General features: G+C 36.2%; 1 protein-coding gene across 1 annotated transcript in view; it reads right to left on the bottom strand.

The window, feature by feature from the left end:
• Positions 1-24,114, bottom strand: part of Tll1 (tolloid like 1) — a 185,575-nt gene that overhangs the window by 29,935 nt on the left and 131,526 nt on the right. The window contains exons 10-14 of the mRNA XM_057752469.1: positions 18,470-18,572; positions 14,890-15,006; positions 13,631-13,776; positions 2,772-2,967; positions 1,160-1,285 (exon numbers count right to left, since the gene is read on the bottom strand). Of these exons, the coding sequence (XP_057608452.1) occupies positions 1,160-1,285; positions 2,772-2,967; positions 13,631-13,776; positions 14,890-15,006; positions 18,470-18,572 (688 nt within the window). The remainder of the gene's footprint in view (positions 1-1,159; positions 1,286-2,771; positions 2,968-13,630; positions 13,777-14,889; positions 15,007-18,469; positions 18,573-24,114) is intronic.

The raw sequence follows: 24,114 nt of genomic DNA, 5'->3' as shown, positions 1-24,114 counted from the left end.
TATCACTGATGTATAAACAAAAGGCTCACTTTGGGGAGACTTACATTTTCCTGGTGAAACACTAAATTATGTGACTATAAATTGTAAATATCTGTGAAGATGGAAGAGTGGGGATGGTGAAAGAGAAATTGACTGGATGGAGGATTAGCCAGTGTGCTCTGCCCTTACGGGTGAAGCCTGTGTGAAATGGAGGAACAGGCTGGAGAGATGACTCAGTGCTTTAAAGAACTGTTGCTCCTGCAGGAGACCTAGGTTGAGTTCCCAGCACCCAGATGGTGACTCACGATCATCTGTAACTACGATTCCACGGGATTCAACATCTTCTTCCATCTGAGGGCACCAGGTGTGTGTGTGGCACACTTATATACATGGAGGCTAAATACATACACACGTGAAATAAAATAAATTTTAAAAAATGCAATGTAGGAAGAGGAATTAAACTGAAGCATCTTTAAATAATTAAGAAAGAACCTACCTATAGGCCCTGGTAACAAAACATTATACACAGCTCTCATGTAAGATTTCAATGGAGAAATGTAGATGACCATGACTAAAATGCCATTGTACAATAAATTTTAACTCACAAAAATATTTATGTAATTTTGTGCTACGTTCTTATGTCTGTGTCAGTAGATGAATATGTGAAGAAGGCCAAGTGAACAAGTGTGTTCTATGCATACAGTCTGTCAAGAAAATAATAAAAAATTAACAGATATTGAAACGTGTGGCTGAGGAAATATGGAAGGTTACATTCCTATACAGAGAATGGAAGTGAGTGAAGTGTGTACAGACAAAGGGAGAGCTGGAGAGACAACTGAAGGGGTGATGAAGGAGTGGTAGAACACATGCAGAGATAAATGTCGGTGATAGTGGAGCTGGAAAAACATGCAGGTCCCATAGCCAAGGGAGGAAGAGATAGACACTAGTAACAAGTGTCCATGTGAGGTGTCATGTCTGCTGTGCTCACTGTAAGAGAAAATGGCGGCACAGAGAGAGAGACACAGAGACATCAAGATGGAGAAGGGAGAGAGAGACAGAGATACAGAGACAGATGCAGACAGACAGAAAGAAGAGGGATGGAGACAGAGATAGACAGACAGGCAGGCAGGCAGGCAGGAAAAGAGGGAGATAGACACACTGAGAGAGAGAGAGGCCCCACCTTCACAGCTTCTTCTGTCTGGCCCCAGTTCATAGCCAGGCTCACAGGCACACTGGTAGCTGCCCAGTGTGTTGAGGCATCTCTGCTCACAACCTCCTCGGTCAGGTTTGGTACACTCATCTTCTTCTATAAAGTGAAGAGAGATGCAGAGCAATTAGAGTGTTCAATCTCTGTTCGTGAGAATGCAAAACCTCTTTAAATGTGGCTCTGAATAAAACAGACCACTCATTCCTCAATAAAGGAGTTCTAATAACTAAGCCTTTGTTGTGTGACCCATAAGAACGTATAATGTGTCAACCAAGAGAGAGACGAGAAATCCACCTGCTTCAGGGACAACTGGAAGTCACCTTATCTCACACACAGTGTGTGTTTTTTCTGAACTTAAGGACAAATGGAGATTACTAAATCCTGGAGATGCTTTGGAATTAAGTTGAAAAAGTGTAGCATCACTTACTGGTTTCACAGTATAATTTGTTAAATATATCTCAAAACAAGCTTTTAGAAGCTGGAAACACACACAGCTGAGTGAGAAAATATATGATTTGCCCCTTGAGAAACCCTGGGTTTAATTATCAGCACACATACACACACACACACACACACACACACACACACACACACAAATACTGCATGCACAAGCGCAAAAGCATACACCACACAAATACCTTAAAAATATCATCAAGAAATAGATTGTAGTGATTATAAATTAAAAAAAGTAATGAAACTTATTAGATGATTAGATATTTTAATGCTTTGGTGTTTTTATACAGATACTTAGACTAAAAATAACTATTTATATAAGTATATGCACTGCTTAATACATAAAATATAATGTGTATAATATATATCAATTATATGTATGAGCAAATACTAATATATAATAAATTCCAGTCCAATTTGTCTCAGACTCAGATATAATATACTATTTTTAAATGTACACAGAGAAAAAGATAAGGTACTCCATAATTTTATCCTTTATAGATAAACTGTTAATTATGCAAACACAAGCAACTTGTGGAGACATATACCAGCAAAATATTAAGTGCTTTGACAACTAAATGCATAATCACAAGAAATAATATGTTTCTACAACTGGCATATGACAAAGCCAGAAAAATTTAAGAATGTTGCTGTATGTTTTAATGAATTTATACAGCTGAAGTAACAACTTTCTCCACCTTCCAATTTGCATGGTGACTTTCTGCGCAACTCTTGTTGACAGTGAACTGTACTATTTAAATAATGGAAACATTTAGATGTTTCCTATTGGTGAATTTCAGCATATGTAAATTATTAACCAATTTATCTTGTGAAAACCCATGCAGATAAAAATTGTTCATTCTTTCTACTAGAAATATTCATTCGCATGATACACTTCAAATAATATACTTGGTAATATACCTATAAATTTCCTACATGTAAATTTGCTGTTACTTTTTTGCACTAAAATAGCTTTCATTTTATTCTAGTAAATACTCCCCAGCTTTAGAATAAGAACATACTTCAACTTCTAAGGAACTCCTACCCAGTTTTGTCAAGACTCAAAGCTTAATACCCCATCTACCCTTAACAACAGCAATGAAACATGAATTTTTAAGAGGGTACAAATCACCTTTAAAAAAGTTAGCAGCAAAGCCTGCCTTGTTCACAGTCCCATCAGAAACAAACTTCATCCACAGAGTGTTGGAAGTAGATCTTATGTCTTCAGGTTTGTCATAACCACAGAACCGTCCTATCAAGGGACTGTTTTCACTGGTTCCATCTCGAACTTCTAGGTGGTCATAGGCACAGCTGTCATGTCTTTCAATCTGCAATGGGGAAATTGTAAAAATAATCTGTTCATTAATAGATATTAGTAAGAGAAGTGCAGTGGGAAGGTAATATGTGTTCTTGTGGCACAGCACTGACTTGGTAATATGAAGACACAAAGGAAGACACATGAATATGAAGACTTAACAGTTATACTGAACACAAAGGAACTCAACTATTTTAAATCCATGGGATAGGGCATCAACATATGACAGAGGTAACAGAGGGAAATGCATTGGGAGATAGATAGGTTGATTGATTGATTGATTGATTGATTGATTGATGATTGGTAGAGTTGCACTGCATAGCCCAGCTTATCTTGGAAATACTTATGTATTCCACTCTGGCCTCAAACTCAACATCCTCATTGCTTCATATTAAAAGTCATGTAGATTAAAATTTAGCAGGGTCAAGTAAAATGAATTTTCATATTAGGTTGACAACTGTTCTTAAAATCATAGTACTAACCAAGATGAAAACAAAAAAAAGGGCACTATCAAAAATTTAAAAATATTTCTTTCTGTGCTTAAGAAATAATAATTGGCTTTATTCTGTTGATATCTCTCACTATGTTCTTTTCCTAGATACAAAACAATCATTTATTTATTTTTTGATTCATAACAAATTTCCTGTTTACTTAGTTACAATTGAAAGTTTAAATGCTTACATGTACAAAAGTATATTTCCTGAGAAAAATGCATGAAGTCAATAGTTTTATGATATTTTCATTAGTACCTACTTACAAATTTGACATTATTTATATACTAAATAACAGGTATCTGGCACTGACTAATAATCTAGAATGTAAATTGCATTCACACATTGTAAATGTTTGCAGTTGAGCGGCTTAGCAAATGGAGTGTTCCTCATGTATATAAATCCACAGTGTTCAGAAATGCTTCATCCTTTCCCAACACCAATCTGAGAGACTTTATCAGTGAATGGAATGCTGGGGTTTACATACTTTTCCAGGGTAAACCTGAGTGTAAATCCTATACAATGAATCTCCTCCACCAACGCTAATTACAACTATACTTCGACTTGGAATTACAACATCAAGCACAAACAGAAATGCAAGGTATTTCACTTACATTATGCATTCAAGATTTTCCAGCTATATTAGATTTTTTTTTTTGCTGATTGATATTTGGGGAGGGTGTAAATATGGCTAAAGTTAAAAACTGAATAAGATGGAGAGGTGACTCAGTGGTTAAAAACACTTGCTGCTCTTAAAAAGAACCCTGGCTTAGCACCCACACAGCAGCTCACAGCTGCCTGTAACTTCAGTTCCAGGGCACCCAAATCCCTCTTCTAACATCTTTAGGCTCCTGCAATTATACAGTACATGTATACTCACACACACACACACACACACACACACACACACACATATATATTCCCAAATGTAACAATTTTAGTCTGTATAATTCTGTCTGTATATTTTCAGGACTAAATGATGCTTCTAAAAAAGATTATGGGGGTACATGTTATATATATTTGTTATAGTAAATAATCTTGAATGTCATAAGCAAATGAAGGTCTAAAGTATTAGTTCAATTAACATCATGCAATCAAATATTAGTATTGCAATCAAAATGAAACATTATAGATAATGTAACATAATGGTATACACTTAAACATTAAAAACATTTTTGCTTTTGAGAAAAAAGTGGTAATGACAAGTATGATTAATAATTAAACAATTTATATTCTAGTAGAACACCCCAAAACTGTAAGTAAGTTACCAGCAGTAAAACATAAGCCAATTAACACCTTCTATCCTGGATTTTTAGTACATTCTCAAGGCATATCTGTTTACCGTAAACTAATAAAAAATATTTAAAGACACAAATGATTGCTTTCCGGCAGACACAACAGCAAGGCAAAAACTCCTATGCATAGTCAGAATGCTGAAACATATTTCAAGGACTGTTAAGGTTGTTAAGCATCTTTGGCTTACATAAGGGCAGTATCAGCCAACGGGGGTGTGCAGTCATGCTGACAAGTCCCTCAAACTTAATCCCACTTGAATTAATGCATGTGGGGATTTCAATCTAAACAAAACTAAGCTCGGAGTTTATTTTACTTCTTTCTGTTTTGTTGGCATTTCTTTGAAGCTGTTCCTGTAAACATTTCCAGTCTCCCGATTTTTTTTCTGCTACAGTGCTTCATGCCAAAAGTTCTCAAATAAAACAGTACTAGCAGATCTTTTACTGATAACATTGCCAATGAAAGGAGTTTAAGTGGTACAAATGAATCCCATATCGCATAAAACTTACTTTACTATGTTGGTGTTAAGAGGCAATATGTTCAGTAGCAGAAGAGAAAGCTTCCAGTATTGGTCCATTCAGGATACATTTTTTTAAGAAGGCCATGCACTGGTAGACTCATCCACTCTGGTGATGCTCTCTTTAGAGGATGAGTATTCACTGTGTCCTTTGTCTATCCCTCCTTCACAAGTGCCCTGAGCTTATTCGTGAGACTCTAGCTAATCACTCTTAATTACCCTAAACTTTAATATCAGCACGGAAGGGGTCTCAAGCTATGAATTTTGAGAGTACAAGCTTAAAGAACACAGCACTTTCCAAATGGTATGACTAGGGAGACACTCTAATTGGTATCCATTTCTGCAGAAAGCTATATGAAGTTCATTAATAAAGTAACATGTCCAGTTTTTTTTTCTGTACTTACATAATAAAAGTGGCAAAGTGAACAGTTAAACTATGGCACACACTAACTCCAAAGGACAAATGGTGGCCAATTAGTACGTGCTTTACAGCAGATGTCAATCAAATGTGGGATAATTTTATCTCAATAGCCCTTTATCTGAAGGAAAAATATTACACAGGTAAGAAAATAAAAAACTTAAAGCACTTTTGAAAGGAGGTAAAAGCTGGACTAAATGAAATGAAAACTGTTTCACTAGATAAAACAACACAATTGAGAACCAGTAAGCTCGTTTTCCATAATTACACGTTTTCAATATAAAAGACATAATATTTATTGGAAAGTAGAGGAGATGGTGAACAACCCTTTCTGGTTTCTTAGTTTAGTGGGATTGTCTTAAGCTTTTCTCTGATTAGAATGATATTGAGTGTGGGTTTGTGACACGCAGCCTTTTTTATGATGCGCTTCATTCCCTCAGGTCTAATTCCCTCCCTGTCTTTTATCATGAAGAACATTGAATATTGTAAAATATGTTTTCTACTTATTGAAATGATAATGTAATGTTTATGTCTTTGAATCCACTTATGTGATTTAGTGCATTTAGTAATTTAGGTATATAGAACCATCTCTGCATCATTGAGATAAGGCCAAATGATTTGTTCATGGTGGGTAACTTTTGTTTAATATTATGTGCATGTATTTTACTGAAAATCTTTGGAACTTTATTCATCAGAGATATTGGCCTATAGCTTTCTGTTTTGTTGAGTCTTTACATGGTTTTAAGAGTAATGTTAAATTTTCATAGAAGGAGTTTAGAAGTATTCCTTGTGCTTCTATTTTTTAACAATTTAGGAAGTAATAATTATAGTTCTTTTCAAATAAGGTAGAATCTTGTTGTGAATCCATCTGGACTCAGATTTTTCTTATTCAGAGTTTTTTGTTTTTGTTTTTGTTTTTCCTGTTTCAATATCCTTGTTGGTTATGGACTTGTTTAGGCTCTTGACTTCTACTTTTTTTTTTAACTGTTGGGGTTTGCATGAGTCTAGAAATGCATCCATTTTAGGTTTTCTAGCATAGTGGAATGGAGTTTTTAAAAAAGTATTCTCTTATAACATTATGAGTTTCTTTGGTGTATGCTAAAATGCTTCCTGTTCATCTCTGAGTGTATAAGTGCTGAAGGCCCTTGCTAGATCAAAAGGGGAAGAGAAAGAAATTAAAGGGATACAAATAGACAAAGAGTCAAATTATGCCAGTTTATAGATGATATGATATTATACATAAAGATCCCAAGTATTATATCAGAAAATTACTAGAAATGATCAAAAGTTTCATCTAATTAGTGGGATACAAAGTCAACTTATAAATCTCCTTAGCCTTCTATCTATACAATAACATGCACACTAAGAAAGAGTTAATATACATATTCTCATTTGCATTAACCTCAAAAGAATAAAATATCCAGAAATTAATCCAACTGAGAAAGTTTCTACATTTAAAAAAATCCAATCTCTGAAGAAAGAGGTTAAGAAAGGCATTAGAAATGGAAAGATTTCTCATTCTAATGGATTGGTAGACTTAATATTGGAAAAATGGCCATCCCACCAAAAACAGATTCCAGTCAGTGTAACTGTAATCAACATCTCCATGATATTCTTCACAAAAATAGGAAAAAAGTGCTCAAACTCATATGGAATCATAAAAGACCTAAGACATCTAAACTAATCCAGAAAAAAATATTTAATTCCAAAAGACTGACCTACCAGATTTCAAGCTTTTTTATGGAACTATAGTAATAAAAATAGCAGGGATCTGGTCCAAAAACGGAGATGTAGATCAAAGGGGGGGTGACCCAAATGTGAGTTCATGTAACTGCAGCAATCTGATATTTGACAAAGATGTCAAAAACAGACAGTGGCTAAAAACTAACATCTTGAACAATTGGTTGTGGGAAAACTGAATGTTCATAGACAGAAGAATAAAATTAGACTTCTGTCTACATCTGATAAAGGAATAATATCCAGAATATATAAAGAATGCAAAAAAACAAAGACTCAAGAAAACAAATGACCCAGCAAAAGTAGGCTATATATTTTAAGAGAGTTCTCAAATAAATAAATAAATAAAATAATTGTTCAACATCCTTAGCAAGTGGGTATATTCAAATTACAACTACTCTGAGGCTTCATCTCACCCTAGTTAGATGACTAAGTTCAGGGATTCCTCTGATAAGAAAGCTGGTGAGGATGCCAAAAGGAAAGTCTTTATTCAGTGTTGGTGGAACTGCAAGTTGGTGCAGTCACTGTAGATATCAGTGAGGAGAATTTGTCAAAAGCTAACCATAAATTTATGATACAGCCAAGCTATCCCACTCCTTGGTATATAGCATTCTAGTACACAGAAAGCTCAGCTATGTTCTTTGATGGTCTAGTTACAATAGCTAAAATATGCAAACTACCTAAATTTCATTAAATTGATGAACGAATCATGAAAACTGTGATACATATACACAATGAAATTTCATGTGACCGTAAAACAATAAAAAACCATGTAATAGAACTGAAAAATATTATACTGAGTGAGTTAATCCAGGCTCAGAAAGGCAGACATCACAGGTGCTTTTTTATTTGCATTCCTAGTTCCAAATTTTTACACCTAAGTGTATGAGCTGCAGTGACCTCAGGAAATTAAGGACAGAGGGAGGGGGAAGATGAGCTACAGAGAGCTGCATAAATCCATAGAAACCTCACTCAAGTTGTGTTTCATAGAAATACAAGAATCTCCCCAAACATTAAGATCTAATGCCATTGTCCTTGGCTGTCTTTTTAAATCTGAAGGTTGGACCAAATTGCTGAAGACCACCCACACTCAGGACTTGAAGGAATTGAACTGAGGTTGACTTGGAGGCTACTTTGAGAGGACTGCCTTTCATAGCATCAGAATGTGCTATGCAAGCTACCATGAGAGAAGAATCATCACTAGTCCTATCTATCTGTAAAATCTAAAAATAACAATAATAATATTTTCAATGGTACAAGAGTGGCACATTTATCTCAGGGTAACCAAAAGTCTTCTTATTGTATTTAAGGTCCACTCAATAAGAGGAAGAGCAGGCCTGAAAATGTAAGGATAGCCAACTACCTGTGACTAGAGAGGTCATGATCTTGTGCAGAGAACTGACTATTGTCTTTTTTTTTCTTAAACCAATACAATTTCTAACTGTATTCTAAACATTTATCTTAATACACATAGGTAAGTTTAGATCTTAGCCCTCATCAAAGTTTCTTTTTGCTACAGATGGAGACCATTACAGAAATCTACAACTGGTCAAAATGCAGAGAACAAATGGCTAGGGGTGACCAACTTTGATTGATACTTTGTCAATGCAACCCCTACACTTAAGACTAGGAGAATGTTGGAGAAGAATAAGAAGCAGAAAGATCCTAAGAACCAGAATTCCATGATGCCTGTTGTTAGATAGTATCCCATATGCATTAATGGGAAAAGGCAGCTGTGAAATCACAGTGCTTTGATTGCCTAAACAAGACCAGCAAAATGACAACACCAGTTGATATGCCAACGTGGAGAGGAGACATCCCATATTATCTCAACTCTGAAGGAAGACTATGGTGGTCAATAACTGCTGAGAGAGGGAGAACCAGTTTCCTCAAGGGATAAGCTCCCACATAGACTGTCCAGTCTCAAATAGTTACCCCTGTACACACATTTTGCATAAAATCAATGGTAAATACCCCTGGTAAATTGTGTATGCATGTTACATGTATATATAAATGTGTGTGTGCATGTGTGTGTACAATAATAATAATGTAAAATATGAACTAGGGAGAGAAAGGACAAAATATTGGGGTAGCTGGGGGAAAGAAAATTAGGAGTGATATAAATATAGTAATTGTGTGTAAAATCATCAAAAACTAAAATGAATAAAAATTGAAAATAATATATATACAGTCTTTCTTGTTGTAATGAGGAGCAGGCAGGCAGCTTCCCGCTGCCTGGCTAGCTTTACCCAAAATAAATACAAGGAAACTGTATTCATTTAAACACTGCCTGGCCCATTAGTTCTAACCTCTTATTGGCTACTCTTACATATTTGTTTAACCCATCTCCATTAATGTATATCACCACTTGACTGTGGCTTACCAGCATGATTATAACCAGCATCCGTCTTGAAGAGGAGAGCCATGGCATCTGCCATACTGCCTTCTTCCTCCCAGAATTTTGTTCGGTCTACTCCACCCACCTAAGGGCTGGTCAATCAAAAAGCCATGGCAGCTTCTTTATTTAACCAATGAAAGTAACACATAGACAGAAGACCCTCCTGTACTTTTTATTGGAAACATAGTATTTAAAAATTTCTTTTTAAAATTTATTTATTTTATTTGATGTGCATGATGTTTTGCTTGCACATACGTACCATATTGCATGCCTCATTTCTGTGGCAGTCAGAAATCTGGAGTTATAGATAGCTATGATCTGCCATGTGGATTCTAGAAACCAAACCCATGTCTAAACTCCAGCCCCACAGAAATATATTTTTAAACAAAAATAAATTCCTACAAACAAATAATTAAATAAATTTAACTAAACGCTTTCTAGAGCAATCAAGGAAACATGTTCTGTTGTTCTTTTTATACTCACAGTATTGTAATTACTTATGCTCTGTAAAGTTGTTGAGAACATGTGAATTAACAAGTGTGGATTCATTGCTCCTTGGCAAACATGGTTTTGCATTTCTGTGCAATTCCAGTTACAAACGTTTTATCAACAAATCACTGCACAACCTTGTTTTAAGTGTATTTCTATTTCTGGATATTTTAATGTATATTGTCAGTTCATTAACACTGAACTCACGCCAACAGCGCTATGACTCATGCCTGCATAAGGCTTATCAAACACATATCTCTTCACAAGGCACATCACAGCTTGCAATGTGCCTGTTAGGTGCTGAGTGTGTGCCTGTAAATGATCTAAATAGAATATTGATTTGAGGCTTCCATAATTTTTAGTGAGTAGGAAAACTAGCAAGCAAACCCATCCAACTGTTTGTGGATACCAATGCTGGTTTCATTTTAATCGGTATACAACTCAGTGAATGACCAAGACTTGGGCTCCTCCCCTAGGAGACTTGGGGTTTAGTGGGACACCTAAGTCTCTGGCCTTTCTGAATTTCTTAGAACTCAGTGTGTCTACTCTGACTTCAGCCAGAAAGCACACCAAGTCTCCATAGTCTAAATTTAGCTTACCTATTTATTCTTAGTGAATCTGTACTGAAACTCATGTACTTAAAAAAAAGTATCAGTGGTCTATCACTTTAAACCCTCAAACCCGGGGCACTCTCACACCTATAGCGACACCTCACATTGTCACAGAGCCACTGGTGTTGAAAATATCATCATTATAGCACAAAGTCTCTGTTCTTTATGATCATATTTTAGTGTGAATCATGAAGCAAAGCTATAAATACAGATTCTTAGCTTAAATACAAGCAATCATCATTGCAATAAAAAAATTATGTAATAGTTTAGCGTGAACTTTGAGTAAGAGAATGGTTTAGACTGAGCTATAAGGCAAATATATTTTAAAGAAATAAACAGAGATGTAGATGCAGTGAGAGAGGATCACGAGGAATGTTGAAAGACCTGGAATCAGAAGAACACTGAAAGCAAAACCTGCCATATGGAAAAATGTTGCATAGTTGTGTGGAAGACAAGGAAAATCCTAAGATTGGCAGTGAAGGGGTGAGAAGTGGAGTGGGTTGAGTCACAGCAACTGAATCTGGATTTTAGTTTAAACTCAAAACCCTTTAGATGATTGTAAGTGATGTTACAACCTTAGACTACACATAATAGAGTTAAGGTCTTAGGGCTGACACACAGACACACTGAGTTCCCAGCAAAGGAGCAGAGAAGTGGCTAGACAACTGGTATAAACCATGATATAGTATTGTTTAAGTGAAGGAGTAGAGTTGAGGGCAGTATTTGGAAGAATGTTGGCATCAAGTGCTTGTAGTTGAGGGCTGCTCATTGATTCCTAGCTGCCATTTAATGATTGTTGATTAAAGGAATGATTCAAGACCACTGTGCTTTTGGGATTAAGTTTGGAAGATACAACCTTTTATTACTACCTCTAGTGTTTTTTCTTCATTTGGCCTTATTTCTAATGTTTCCACCTCCATTTTTGTGCTGCACGTGTTTAAATATGCCAATAGGAAGCATGAGCTAAAAGGCCAAACAGTGCTATAATAATGCAGGTTCTGTGTGATTATTCTGGGCCTGGGTGGCTGGGAAACAAATGAACAGCCTCCACCAAGTACTGAAATGAATGAGAAAAAGGATTGTGTTTAGTATGTAATTGAGGCAGGCAAGAGGGTCCTAGTTTAGTCACTTAAGAAGCTTCACACATATTTAAATGTGGAAAATAAAGTAAGCAGCACGTGCAAGCTGGAAGATACAGGATCAAAGATAGATTGCATAGGCCTGTGTGTGAGCTGGGAGATGCTCTAACTGCATAGATGTCTTCTAGATGTCCCTGGTGCTGTCTCGATGGGTCAAAGACATGACCACCCTCTTTGCTCTAAGTGTGAAGTATGTTTCACCAGTGACAGCATGGGAACCTCTACAGCCTTCAGATAGCTTGGACATTGGGTCAGGCTTCTTCTGGTCAGCAGAAAAGTACTCCTCAGTTGTGACATCTGGATTTCCTACTCTTATGAGGACACACCACATCCACAGATCTCATCAGTTTGTTCCATATCACTTTAAACTCTCACTTTCTAGATTCATTGACTACTGAAGCATGCTATGCAGTCTTCAAAACTATTCCCCTCATCTTCACTTCTAATTGTTTCCTTTCTTAGTTCTTATTGTACTACAGAGGAAGGAATGAAGGAGAAGAGGGAGAGAAGGAGGAAGACTGGAGGAAGGGAGGGAGGAAGAGAGAGAAGAAAAATGGAGAGAGGGAGGGAGGGAGGAAGGGAAGGAGGAAGGGAGAAAAGAAGAAAAAAGGAAGGAAGGAAGGAAGGAAGGAAGGAAGGAAGGAAGGAAGGAAGGAAGGAAGAAATTAGCCATCTTGATTAGTTTCATGGTCAGATTTCAGTCCATAATTCTGATTGCTCTTTGGTGTATTCTATTTTTTGCATGTACATGTGTGTGTGTGTGTGTGTGTGTGGTGTATATTTATCTACATGTGTCTTCACAGTGGATGGGCAATTATATGTGTTGGGGTGTGTTTACATGTAGACTCCAGAAGTTCAGGTCAGTGTCCTTTCTAATGTTCTGTGCACCCAGTTAATTTACTGAGGCAGAATCTCTGGCTTCAGTCAGTGTAGGGAGTTTGAATAGTCTAGTGAGTCAGTTTTCCTGTTTATACCCTTTCTCTCCTCCAAGAGTGCTGGGAGCACAGGTGGCTATTTATGTGGGTTCTGGAGGTTGTCAGGCAGGTGCTTCATCTACTGATCTATCTCCCAAAAGCATTGACAAGTAGTTTTTGTTGAAGTTAAAAACTTCTAGGAATGTTTAGAATTGTATGTTTGATATAATTAATTTTTGTAATCATATAAAAGAAAAAGACACTTTCTCCCTTATAACCTTTAAAAAAAAAAAAAAAAAAAAACCTCTAGAGGGGAAACAAAGGTTCTCAGATTTAATGGACCCTCCAAGAAGTCTACAATAGAAGCGCATGCATTTACTGAAAAAATAAAAAGGCTTCTAAACCTATTGTCAACACTTCAAACATTCTATTTCAAATAACACAGTTAATGTAAACTCACTTTAATCTTCTTGCAAATGTCTGTAACAAGCAAAAAGAAAAAAATAACCTTTTCTGCTTGATGTTACCTTTTTATAGGCTACCCTCTGCCTCTTCACTGATTAAAAGGCTGATTTGCTCCTTCTACACTGACTTAATGAGAAGTCTTGTAAATGCCACTGTCATTTATAGAGCACATGCCCTATGAAGTTTCCCTAAAAGACTTCTTACCTCAAAGGCCTGAAAGGTCAGTCCAACATGGTAGCCCTCGGACACGACTATTTTCCACACACATTCTTTCATTGCCCGATAGTCATCTGGGTAATTGGGTGACTGAATCTGTCCTTCATTTTTCCGTATCTCACCTCCACAGATAGCTGGAGAAAGGAAAAACAATCAAATAAGCCCCAGCATGCCATGTCGTTCTATTTTCCCTCAAACGCAGCATTTGAGGTTAGTTCCTATAAGAACACAAAGACCATCTTAAAAAAAAATCAAAGCTGGACAGCTGTAGTGTTGTAAAGATCATGTGATAAACACAGTCACTTGACTACACATAAAGGATGACCAGACAAGGAGTCCAGAAGTTTCCATTGCTGTGATGTCTCCCTCAGAACTAAAATCGGTTGTCTTTGTTTTTACTTGTAGGTTCACTGTAAACATGTTGGTGTTACCTGAGTTGGCCCTGTGATTTCCTGAGATACTTGTTTGGGTTTTCAAACACAAGTGAAACAGCTCATTAGCAAACAAATTTTACTCTAGGAAGAACCCCTGGGGCCACTGACACCGGCATGTGCCATGTGTGTGGCATAGTGGTCCTGCCTGATAAACCTCTCCTCCCCAGCCCAGAGGTGAATCTTTGAAACGAAATGCTCCCTTTGACTTAAGATTTTAAGGGAAGTAGGGCTCTCTCATCTTGGAAACTGCTTGATACCCTGCACTGGAAAGGAGCTCATCCACATATAACATGCCCAGAAAGGCTGTTTTACAGCCAGGGAGCACGATGCAGGCTCATTGTCTTCAAGAAATACAAAACAAGCGTGTAAGAAATTCTTCCTCACTTGCTGACTCTCCCGTTTAGACAAAGCATGCTTCAGAACTGTGCACAATCACTCTCTGTGCAATTCCCTAGAACAGAGTGCTACACCACTTACAAGGGTCAAACAGATTTTTTGAAAAATCAGTACAATGTAAAATGTTAATTTCTCTTAACATTTCATGGCATCATGAAACAGACTTCAGAATCTCTATTTGCTTTGTCTCGCCTGTTTCATGGCTGAATCTTTTACGCTAAAAAAATAGTTGTTCTTTACTTTTAAGCTGGTGAAGTTATTTTTATTCAAATTATCCTATGATCATTGACGTATTGGTTCATAAAATTATGTAACGGCAAAATAAGCTTTCCCTATTGATTCTAATGAAACCAAAGCAAACAACATTTCTGCTGAGACTGGGGGGAGAAATGACTTCTTAAATTTAAGGTGACTTGCCTTCATAGACAGCAGCAAACCCTTTCCCTACCCAGTTACTGCTGCTGCGAAACTCAATCCACATCCTGCTGTCTGTAGATGTAAGAACTCCAGCCACTTTGTCTCCACAGAATCTACCTAAAAGAAAGGAAAGGATAAAGAGAAGCTCCTAAATATGAATTTGTACTATGCTCTGTTTGTGCTCCACAATTTATATATATTATTTATATTTTAATGTATATTTATATATGCAAATGAATTTTAGTTATATCTCTAGCAATTAGAGCCACAACTGTGACCTAATATAACTGAATAAATAAAGCAGTCTCTTCAGACCCAGTTCAAAATCTTCAATTAATTGACACCAGTATCATTATCACACAAAGAATTGAGTCTTAATCCCCCAAATTCATAAAAGATCACATGATGCACTAAGGCATTCCTGTGACTCTCTGGGAAACAGAAAAAGTCTCAAGTTGTCCTGAGAATTCAAAGCAATTTCTAATCTGATCACTCCTACAAGGGTACAATTTTCTCCAGACACAATGAGATTTTCCCCTTGTCAAAGTAATGATAATGTCTGGGAACAAAGAGTGTAAGATGCTTCTGGTATTTTACATTAAAAAATGTTCCATTTTCAGATAAACCTATGGTAGTTCATTGTATTATAACTGAAAAATCATCATCAAATTTATTCTGAATGAGGATCATATTCTATATGCATATGCATGAGTTAAGAGAAAATTGATAAAATAACAAAATCAGCCCTCCTTTCTACATGATCCCTGCACAGATTCATTGCTTACTTCTTGAAACTGATAACTCTTAGCTTCCGTGTGAAACAAATGTTCAAACATTATAACTTTATAATAGCACAATATATAATTTACCCTGCAATCACACTATATGTATTATAACTCTATAATCACAACATATCGCTCTCCATTCTGATGATTATTTTTATTTTTACATTAGCATACAGTTATTACATATCATTGTGGAAACTTTGAATAGAGTGTGTTTAGTAGGTTTTCCTTCTGTCTCATCCTACTCGTCCCTCCCCACTACTCTTGATCTTCCTGTATAACGTCTCTCTGTTCAGTATCTTTTTCTTTCTCAGAACTTCTGTGTCTTTTATTCCAAATTCTGTCCTTCCCGACTACCTAGTTTTACTTCTATTGGTCATTACGCACATATATAGCCACAATACACATGAATACACTATAGGCTGGGATAAACACACGAGAGAGAACAGAAACCCTTGGCATTACTATGCATGTTTATGTGGTACTGAAAATAAATCATATCCATAAATTTAAAGCAAAAAATGAATGCCTAATTTGAATAGAGAAAATTCATAGTAGGGGCCAATCAGTAAAGAAGTGACTTCCAATTTGAATCCCTTTGATCCCCTTATGTTGTCTTATTGCTATTGCTAGAATTTCAAGCACTATATTAAAGAGGTATGGAGAGAGTGGACAACCTTGTCGTGTTCCTGATTTTAGTGGAATAGCTTTGAGTTTCTCTCCATTTAATTTGATGTTAGCTGACGGCTTGCTATAAATAGCTTTTATTATACTTAGGAACGACCCTTGTATTCCTAATCTCTCTAAGACCTTTATCATAAAGAGATGTTGAATTTTGTCAAATGCTTTTTCAGCATCTAATGAAATGATCATATGGTTCTTTTCTTTCAGATTATTTATATGATGGATTACATTGATAGATTTTCGTATGTTGAACCAGCCCTGCATCTCTGGGATGAAGCCTACTTGATCATAATGGATAATTTTTCTAATGTGTTCTTGGATTCGGTTTGCCAGTATTTTATTGAGTATTTTTGCGTCGATGTTTATGAGTGAGATTGGCCTGTAGTTCTCTTTCTTGGTTGTGTCTTTGTGTGGTTTTGGTATCAGAGTAACTTCAGCTTCATAAAAGGAATTTGGCAATGACTTCTCTGTTTCAATATTGTGAAATACATTAAGGAGTATAGGTATTAGGTCTTCTTGGAAGTTCTGGTAGAATTCTGCATTGAAGCCATCTGGACCTGGGCTTTTTTTGGTGGGGAGGTTTTTTATAACAACTTCTAATTCTTCGCGACTAACAGGTCTATTTAGATTGTTCACCTGGTCCTGGTTTAACTTTGGTATATGGTACTTATCTAAAAAAGTGTCCATTTCTTTTACATTTTCCAATTTTGTGGCATACAGGTTTTTGTAGTAAGATCTAATGATTCTCTGAATTTGCTCTGTGTCTGTGGTTATGTCTCCCTTTTTGTTTCTGATTTTGTTAATTTTCGTATTCTCTCTCCGCCGTTTGATTAGTTTGGATAGGGGTTTATCAATCTTATTGATTTTCTCCAAGAACCAGCTTTTTGTCTCATTGATTCTTTGGATTGTTTTCTGTGTTTCTATTTTGTTGATTTCAGCCCTCAATTTGATTATTTCCAGTCTTTTACTTCTCCTAGGTGAGTCTGCTTCTTTTTTTTCTAAAGCTTTCAGGTGGGCTATTAAGTCCCAATGTGTGCTTTCTCCATTTTCTTTAAGTGGGCACTTAATGCTATGAACTTTCCTCTTAGCACTGCTTTCATAGTGTCCCATAGGTTTGAGTATGTTGAGTCTTCGTTTTCATTGAATTCAAGAAAGACTTTAATTTCTTTCTTTATTTCTTCCTTGATCCAGGTGTGGTTCAGTAGTTGACTGTCCAGTTTCCATGAGTTCGTAGGCTTTCTGGGGATAGCATTGTTGTTGAATTCTAACTTTAATCCATGATGATCTGATAAGACACAGGTGGTTACCGATATTTTTTTGTAACTGTGTAAGTTTGCTTTGTTACCGAGTATGTGGTCTATTTTCGAGAAGGTTCCATGAGCTGCAGAGAAGAAGGTATATTCTTTCTTGTTTGAGTGGAATGTTCTATAGATGTCTGTTAAGTCCATTTGCTTCATTACCTCCAATAATTTTCTTAGTTCTCTATTAGGTTTCTGTCTGATTGACCTGTCCATTGGTGAGAGAGGTGTGTTGAAGTGGTTACCGACACGAACTACAGATGCCTCTTCTCAGCCTCAGAATGATTCTCCAAGAGACAAGACCGAGATGTTTACAGTGGAAGCACATTTGCCTGTCATAGTAAGCCAGCTAACATACATGTACCTGATGATTCACTCTGCTGCTTTAGGAAAGAGATGATACACACACATATACACACATATACATACATATGTGCACACGCACATGCAAATGTAACCATATATATATACATATATATATATATTCTAACAAACTATTATCTTTAAATTTTAAGTGTAGAAATAAATGCTGTGTTGAATCATAATAAACATTACCTTTGGGAAGCTATGCTCAATCATTGTGTTCAGATCCAATAATCTATCCCATATTTAAGTAATTTAAATCAGTGAATCAATCTATTTATCTATTTGTGGTTGAGCAGTTTTTGGTATGGTTGAAAAACCCAAATAATTAAAAATATTAACAAGGGCAATCATATGGAGTTAGACTCTCAGACAATTCTTGAAAACATCATCTGCCTCTACTCTTGATGGAATATATATGCAGCCACGGAGGAGATGAGTCAATCTTACCAAGGAGAGGCGACTTCCTCCAGTAACCATCTCTTACTTCAATGTAATCATACCAGCACAAACTACTCTTGTACAGGTCCATTGTGGTAAAATTTAAGACAATCTGAAAAACATAGAGAATAAAAGTGACTTTTAGTCCACAGTTACTTGATTCCAGGAGATGCAAGGTAATGAAAATAGACTCCCTCCCCCTTTTTTTCTGTATTCACAGCACATTGTCAATTTTATTAAAATCTTGTAACCAACCACATTTTCTTATTCAAATCTTTTTATAGTAAAATTTTTTTTATTCTTTTTATTCCTCTATACATTTTTTCTCTGCTCTATTCCCTTTCTCCCCTCTCCCATGACCCCCACGCTCGCTCCCAATTTACTCAGGAGAGCTTGTCTTTTTCTCCCTCCTATTTGGATCTATGTATGTCTCTCTTGGGTCCTCTTTGTTGTCTGGGCTTGTTATTTGTAGGCTGGTTTTTCTTTGTTTTATGTCTAAAAGCCACTTATGAGTGAGTACATATTGCACTTGTCTCTCTGGGTGTGGGTTACCTCACTCAATATGTTTTTTTCTAGATCCATCCATTTGCCGGCAAATTTTAAGGTATCACTATTTTCTACCACTGAATAGTACTACATTCTTTGTTTGAGGAGCCTCTAGGTTGTTTCCAGGTCCTATTACAAATAATGAGTGGTTTGCACATGTGTGTGTGCACTCACATGTATGGGTGCATGTAAGTGTGTGGGTGTTGCATGTGTGGAGCCTATGTGTAGAAATCAGAGGACAACCTCAAGTGTCAGTCTTTGAACATCTGCCTTTTGTTGGAGAAAAGGCTTCTGATTGGCCTGGAAATTTGCCAAGTCAGTTAGACTGATGAGAGAGGCATCTGCCCCGGTTTCTCATGGCACCTCTGCTGGGACTGCATGTGTGATATCTTTGTCTGACAGGGCACTCAGTTGTGTAGTCTAGAGGTCCAAGCTCAAGTAAGTACTTTAACAAGAGAACCTTCTCCCAGCTGCGTTCATATCAATATGTAATAATAGCAACCGCAACTCGACGTTAATCATTGGGTATAGGAAGCATTTTAGCACTTAACACAAAATCAATGTCAATTTAAGCAGTCCTAAAACAAATAGAAACATTTGTTCAAAAAGCTTATTTTGAATTTTTCCTAAGATAAATAACTTGAACCATGAATAATTTCAGATTTTCCACAAACGATCTCTTTTTAATAATTTATTTCAAAGACAAAGATCAAGACAACTATAATTATCTTAAAAATAAACACCATGTGTTATAGTCCCAGAACATAATAGCTTTGTGTGTGTTGAAATGTTTAAGTACAGCCCCAGTATTCATATTTATCCCTCAGAAAGTAATTAAAGGCAGATGGTACTTCAGTTCTCCAGATGCAAGAATACACATGCAAAGGCTTCCGAGCCAGGTGACTTTGTGCATGACCCTTTATTCTTCTCTTTCATTATAATGATACTGCTTTTTATAAAGGTAATTTGAGAACAATTCCTGAAAAGATGATTTTTCTTATATATTCAAATCATTAACTTACTTATTTTTGCTTCATTATATGAAATGTAGAAATGAATTAACAGGAGTCAAGTTCTTCTATAATGCCAAATTCACTTGGAAATGATTTTATATTATCAAAAGCTCATTTCAACTCTCTTGTACTTTAACTATATCTAATTAGTTAAAGAGTTATAATAATTTTGTTCTTTAGAAACTGAAATGGATATTAGCCAAAGCAATAAATTATGAATATTTGAAATGTCTTATTCTAAAATTATTGTCTGTAACAATATTCAAAGAAACTTTTAGTGATAGTGGAAAAGTTGGATACAAGAAGGTGTGGGAAGACAAGGAGAAATAAGAGAGAGAGAGAAAGAGAGAGATTAACTTTCCTGCACTATACTCCATAACAGCCTGCCAACTTTGGTGAAAATATATGTTCCTTCCTTTTCTTATTTTATTATTATAAATATTAATATTTCAGATGTCTGTTGTATTGTAATGAGAGAGATCTGGTAAGGATGTGGATTTTGGTGCGTGTGGAAGTGGGTAGCACCAGAGAGCTTGGGGAACAAAAACCGTGATCAGAGTGCTTTGTATGAAAAGCAATCTACCTGTTTTCACTAAAAATAAGTAAATATTAACAAATGATCAATAACACTAATCATTCAAGAAATTCAAATTGAAACCACAGTGAAGACTACTTCATACCTACTAGAATAACTATTTGAGAAAGACAGGAAGATGAAGAGAATAGGTATGAATTGACAGAAAGAAATCTGTGCATGCTAATGGGAATGTGGATTGCTACAACCATTATGGAAAGCAAGGAAAGTTTAAGAAATTGAAATTTGAACACAAGATTATCCAAAAATCCTACTTTTGTATATCCAAAGGCAACAAAAACCACTGTTTTAGAGAAAAAGACAGAAATAAAAGAAAGGAAGAAATTTGCTGACTGAGCTGTGGGATAGCACACATGATAAAGAAGTTGCCGCACAAACGTGAGTGCTAGAGTTTGAGTCCCTGGTGCCCACTTAAATGCCAGGCAGCCATGGCATCCCACTTGTCATCCGAGGATTTCTGGGATGCAAAGATATGGAACATTTTGACCAAGCTGTCTAGATAATCCAACTGGTAAACTGGAGAACAATGGAAGAAGACACCTAATATTAACCTTTGACTTCCACATACATGTATACATGTGCATATGCTCTTACCTGTTCTCACATACATGTGAACATGTATGGAACACCCATACACATCTCACACATACAAAAAATAAAGAGTAAACAGTACTTAGCATAAACCCATATTAAGCTCACAACTTTGCAGTGTGAAGAATCAAGGTCCCTCGAAATAAACCTATGCGTCTTACGTAAGTCTAGGTATCATAATGATCGCTAATGAAATTTTACTTCAAAGTTGATTTTCATTGTCTACATAACTTATCATGCCATTATTGCTTATTAAACGATAAAAATCTCCCCAGATTTTTATTCAATGTAAATGCATTTCAAAGTTATAATCCATTTTCTGGCATAACTTGGTTTTAATAAACTCACTCCTCTGTTTTTAATCTTCCTAGTTTGCACTCCCCTTTCCTCCAGTTTTCTTCTCCTTTAATCAGTTTTATTATCCCAAATATTTGGAAAAAATGTTTTGAAAATTTCGACAAATGTTCAAGAGCAAAGTTCTCATCATTCTTTTCTTTCTCTCTCAATCACCTTTCATATTTGATTACAAAAAGACTATACTTCTGAATTATTTATTCCAACTTCCCAAAGTTGGTGTATTTCTGCACCCACACAATTTTAGACTATTCTTCAGAAACAGTTGGAGAGTAGTTTCTGGATTTTTCACCTTAATTTATGTTTTATTTGTGCCTACCAAAAAAAAAAATGAGAGGGGAGCGATAATGTCATTTTGTAATTATACTGTCCTGAGAGCATCCAACAGGATCATGTGAGAACTCCTCTATTACAGCATAGACTGCAGAAGTAGAGTAAGACACAAAGGAGATAACTGAGGTTCCTGTGTGGCCTCTTATAAATTTAAGAAGAAATTTTATAATTGTGTGAAAATTCCTACTTGATGAGAAAAAGAAATTAGCGAAATTAGAAATACAGTTATCCTCAACCTTCACTCGAAACTAAAAATAATGTGCCTGGACCACTAGCAAACAGTTTTTATGTGAAATCTTAGTACGCCCCGCCCTTATTCTCTCTCTCTCTCTCTCTCTCTCTCTCTCTCTCTCTCTCTCTCTCTCACACACACACACACACACACACTGGTAAACTGGAGAACAATGGAAGAAGACACCTAATATTAACCTTTGACTTCCACATACATGTATACATGTGCATATGCTCTTACCTGTTCTCACATACATGTGAACATGTATGGAACACCCATACACATCTCACACATACAAAAAATAAAGAGTAAACAGTACTTAGCATAAACCCATATTAAGCTCACAACTTTGCAGTGTGAAGAATCAAGGTCCCTCGAAATAAACAGAGAGAGAGAGAGAGAGAGAGAGAGAGAGAGCTGGGTGGGGTATAATTTCGAACAGAAGAGTTGTCTATCTTGTTTTTAATCTTCTAGTTTAAGCGCCAAGCACCATGGAGGAACAAAACCGGCCTGACACTAATATGAAACATAGAATCCTTTAGAAGTAGAAAATGTAATAAAGATAGGTTTTCTCCAATCAAATCTTAGGGCTATGACTATAGAAGTAAAATCTGGGTCTTTGCCTAACGCTGCTAGAAGAATCCATGGTTGAATTACAAACCCAAAGCACTTGGTAAATACTGGTTTGTTTTGTATTATATTACTTTATGTAAACATATTGCATCTTTCAAAGAATGCTGAATTACAATAACTATTTCACTCCTTATGATAATAGGCATCAATTTGAAATGAACCACAGCTTCTTCCGAACATGGAACAGAGGAAGAAAGCCAGAGAAAGTTCTCAGGGTTCCTGATCTATGAGGAGTTTCAGTTGCAAAGTTAAAGTGATCCAATTGCAGCTAAATTTTCTTATTAAAAACTCTAACAGCACTGTGGAGTGAAGTCGCCTTGTCTTACTGCGTTTTCTGTCACATTTGGTTGTTGTCTCTTAGTGGCCTGTTCGTTTCTAAAGGGAGATGGAGAGAGAGTGGATCCAGGGGAGAGGAGAGGTGGTGGGGAGCTGGAAGGAGTGGTGGGATGGGAAACTGTGATTATGATTGTATGTAAGAAAAAATCTATTTTCAATAAAATAAAAAGAAATTAAGTATAAATAAAGAAAAGCATCAATTCATTTGTCATAGACAAACTATGCTGTGAAACACTTAAAAATTTTTAATTTTCACAAGAAAACCAAGTTATTATACTGAGGGGTGTAAAAGAACCTAAGAATAGATAAGAGACCTTGGCATCTTCACTGAAGTCACTGCCATACAATTTAGGTGACTCCCGGGCATTCAAACTTTCTATAAAGTTCAACTAAATGGCACATGAGGAAAAGGATTAGGGATTGGGTTATTAAAAGCAATTCTTCTTAAAATTGTATAATAGTATTTGGATTTTAAATTTTTGATTTGATGTTGCCTGATATTAACTATGTTTTTTTTCACATCTCTCTTTCACCCCCTCTCCACTTCTTTGTTCTGCTAATTGACAGCTTCTTCATACTGTGAAATCTCTAGAAATGCTGCCTTCTCCTCAAGCTTCTATGTGGAAAAGTATTGCTCTTTGTTTCCTAGATGGAAGAGTAGCTTCAGAATATAGTGTCCTTTGGTTTTTGATTTTTTTTCCCAGTGGTTCCTGTGCTCTGTAGCTACATCAATTTTAGTAAAGCCTGGCTACCATCAGTTCATAAACAGCAGAGTTTCAAGATCTATGATACCCCTTTACTGACTCATATTTATGGTCTCAAACACGTTTATTCCTAACTAAAGACATACTGGTTACTAGTGACTTTTGTGCCCTGAGAAAGTTCCCCAGTGTTAGCATCCATTCCTCAAAGTGCACAGGTCTGCCTGGATTCCTCTTATTCCCTCCCCATCCCTTGAAATTCTCCTCATCCCAGTCTTTATTATAAACTAGTCTTGACTCAGTCACCTTCAGACCTCCAA

The sequence above is a fragment of the Chionomys nivalis genome, chromosome 20 (genome assembly GCF_950005125.1).
Source record: "Chionomys nivalis chromosome 20, mChiNiv1.1, whole genome shotgun sequence".
Taxonomy (NCBI): Eukaryota; Metazoa; Chordata; class Mammalia; order Rodentia; family Cricetidae; genus Chionomys; species Chionomys nivalis.
This window is presented reverse-complemented; position numbering and strand designations above follow the sequence as displayed.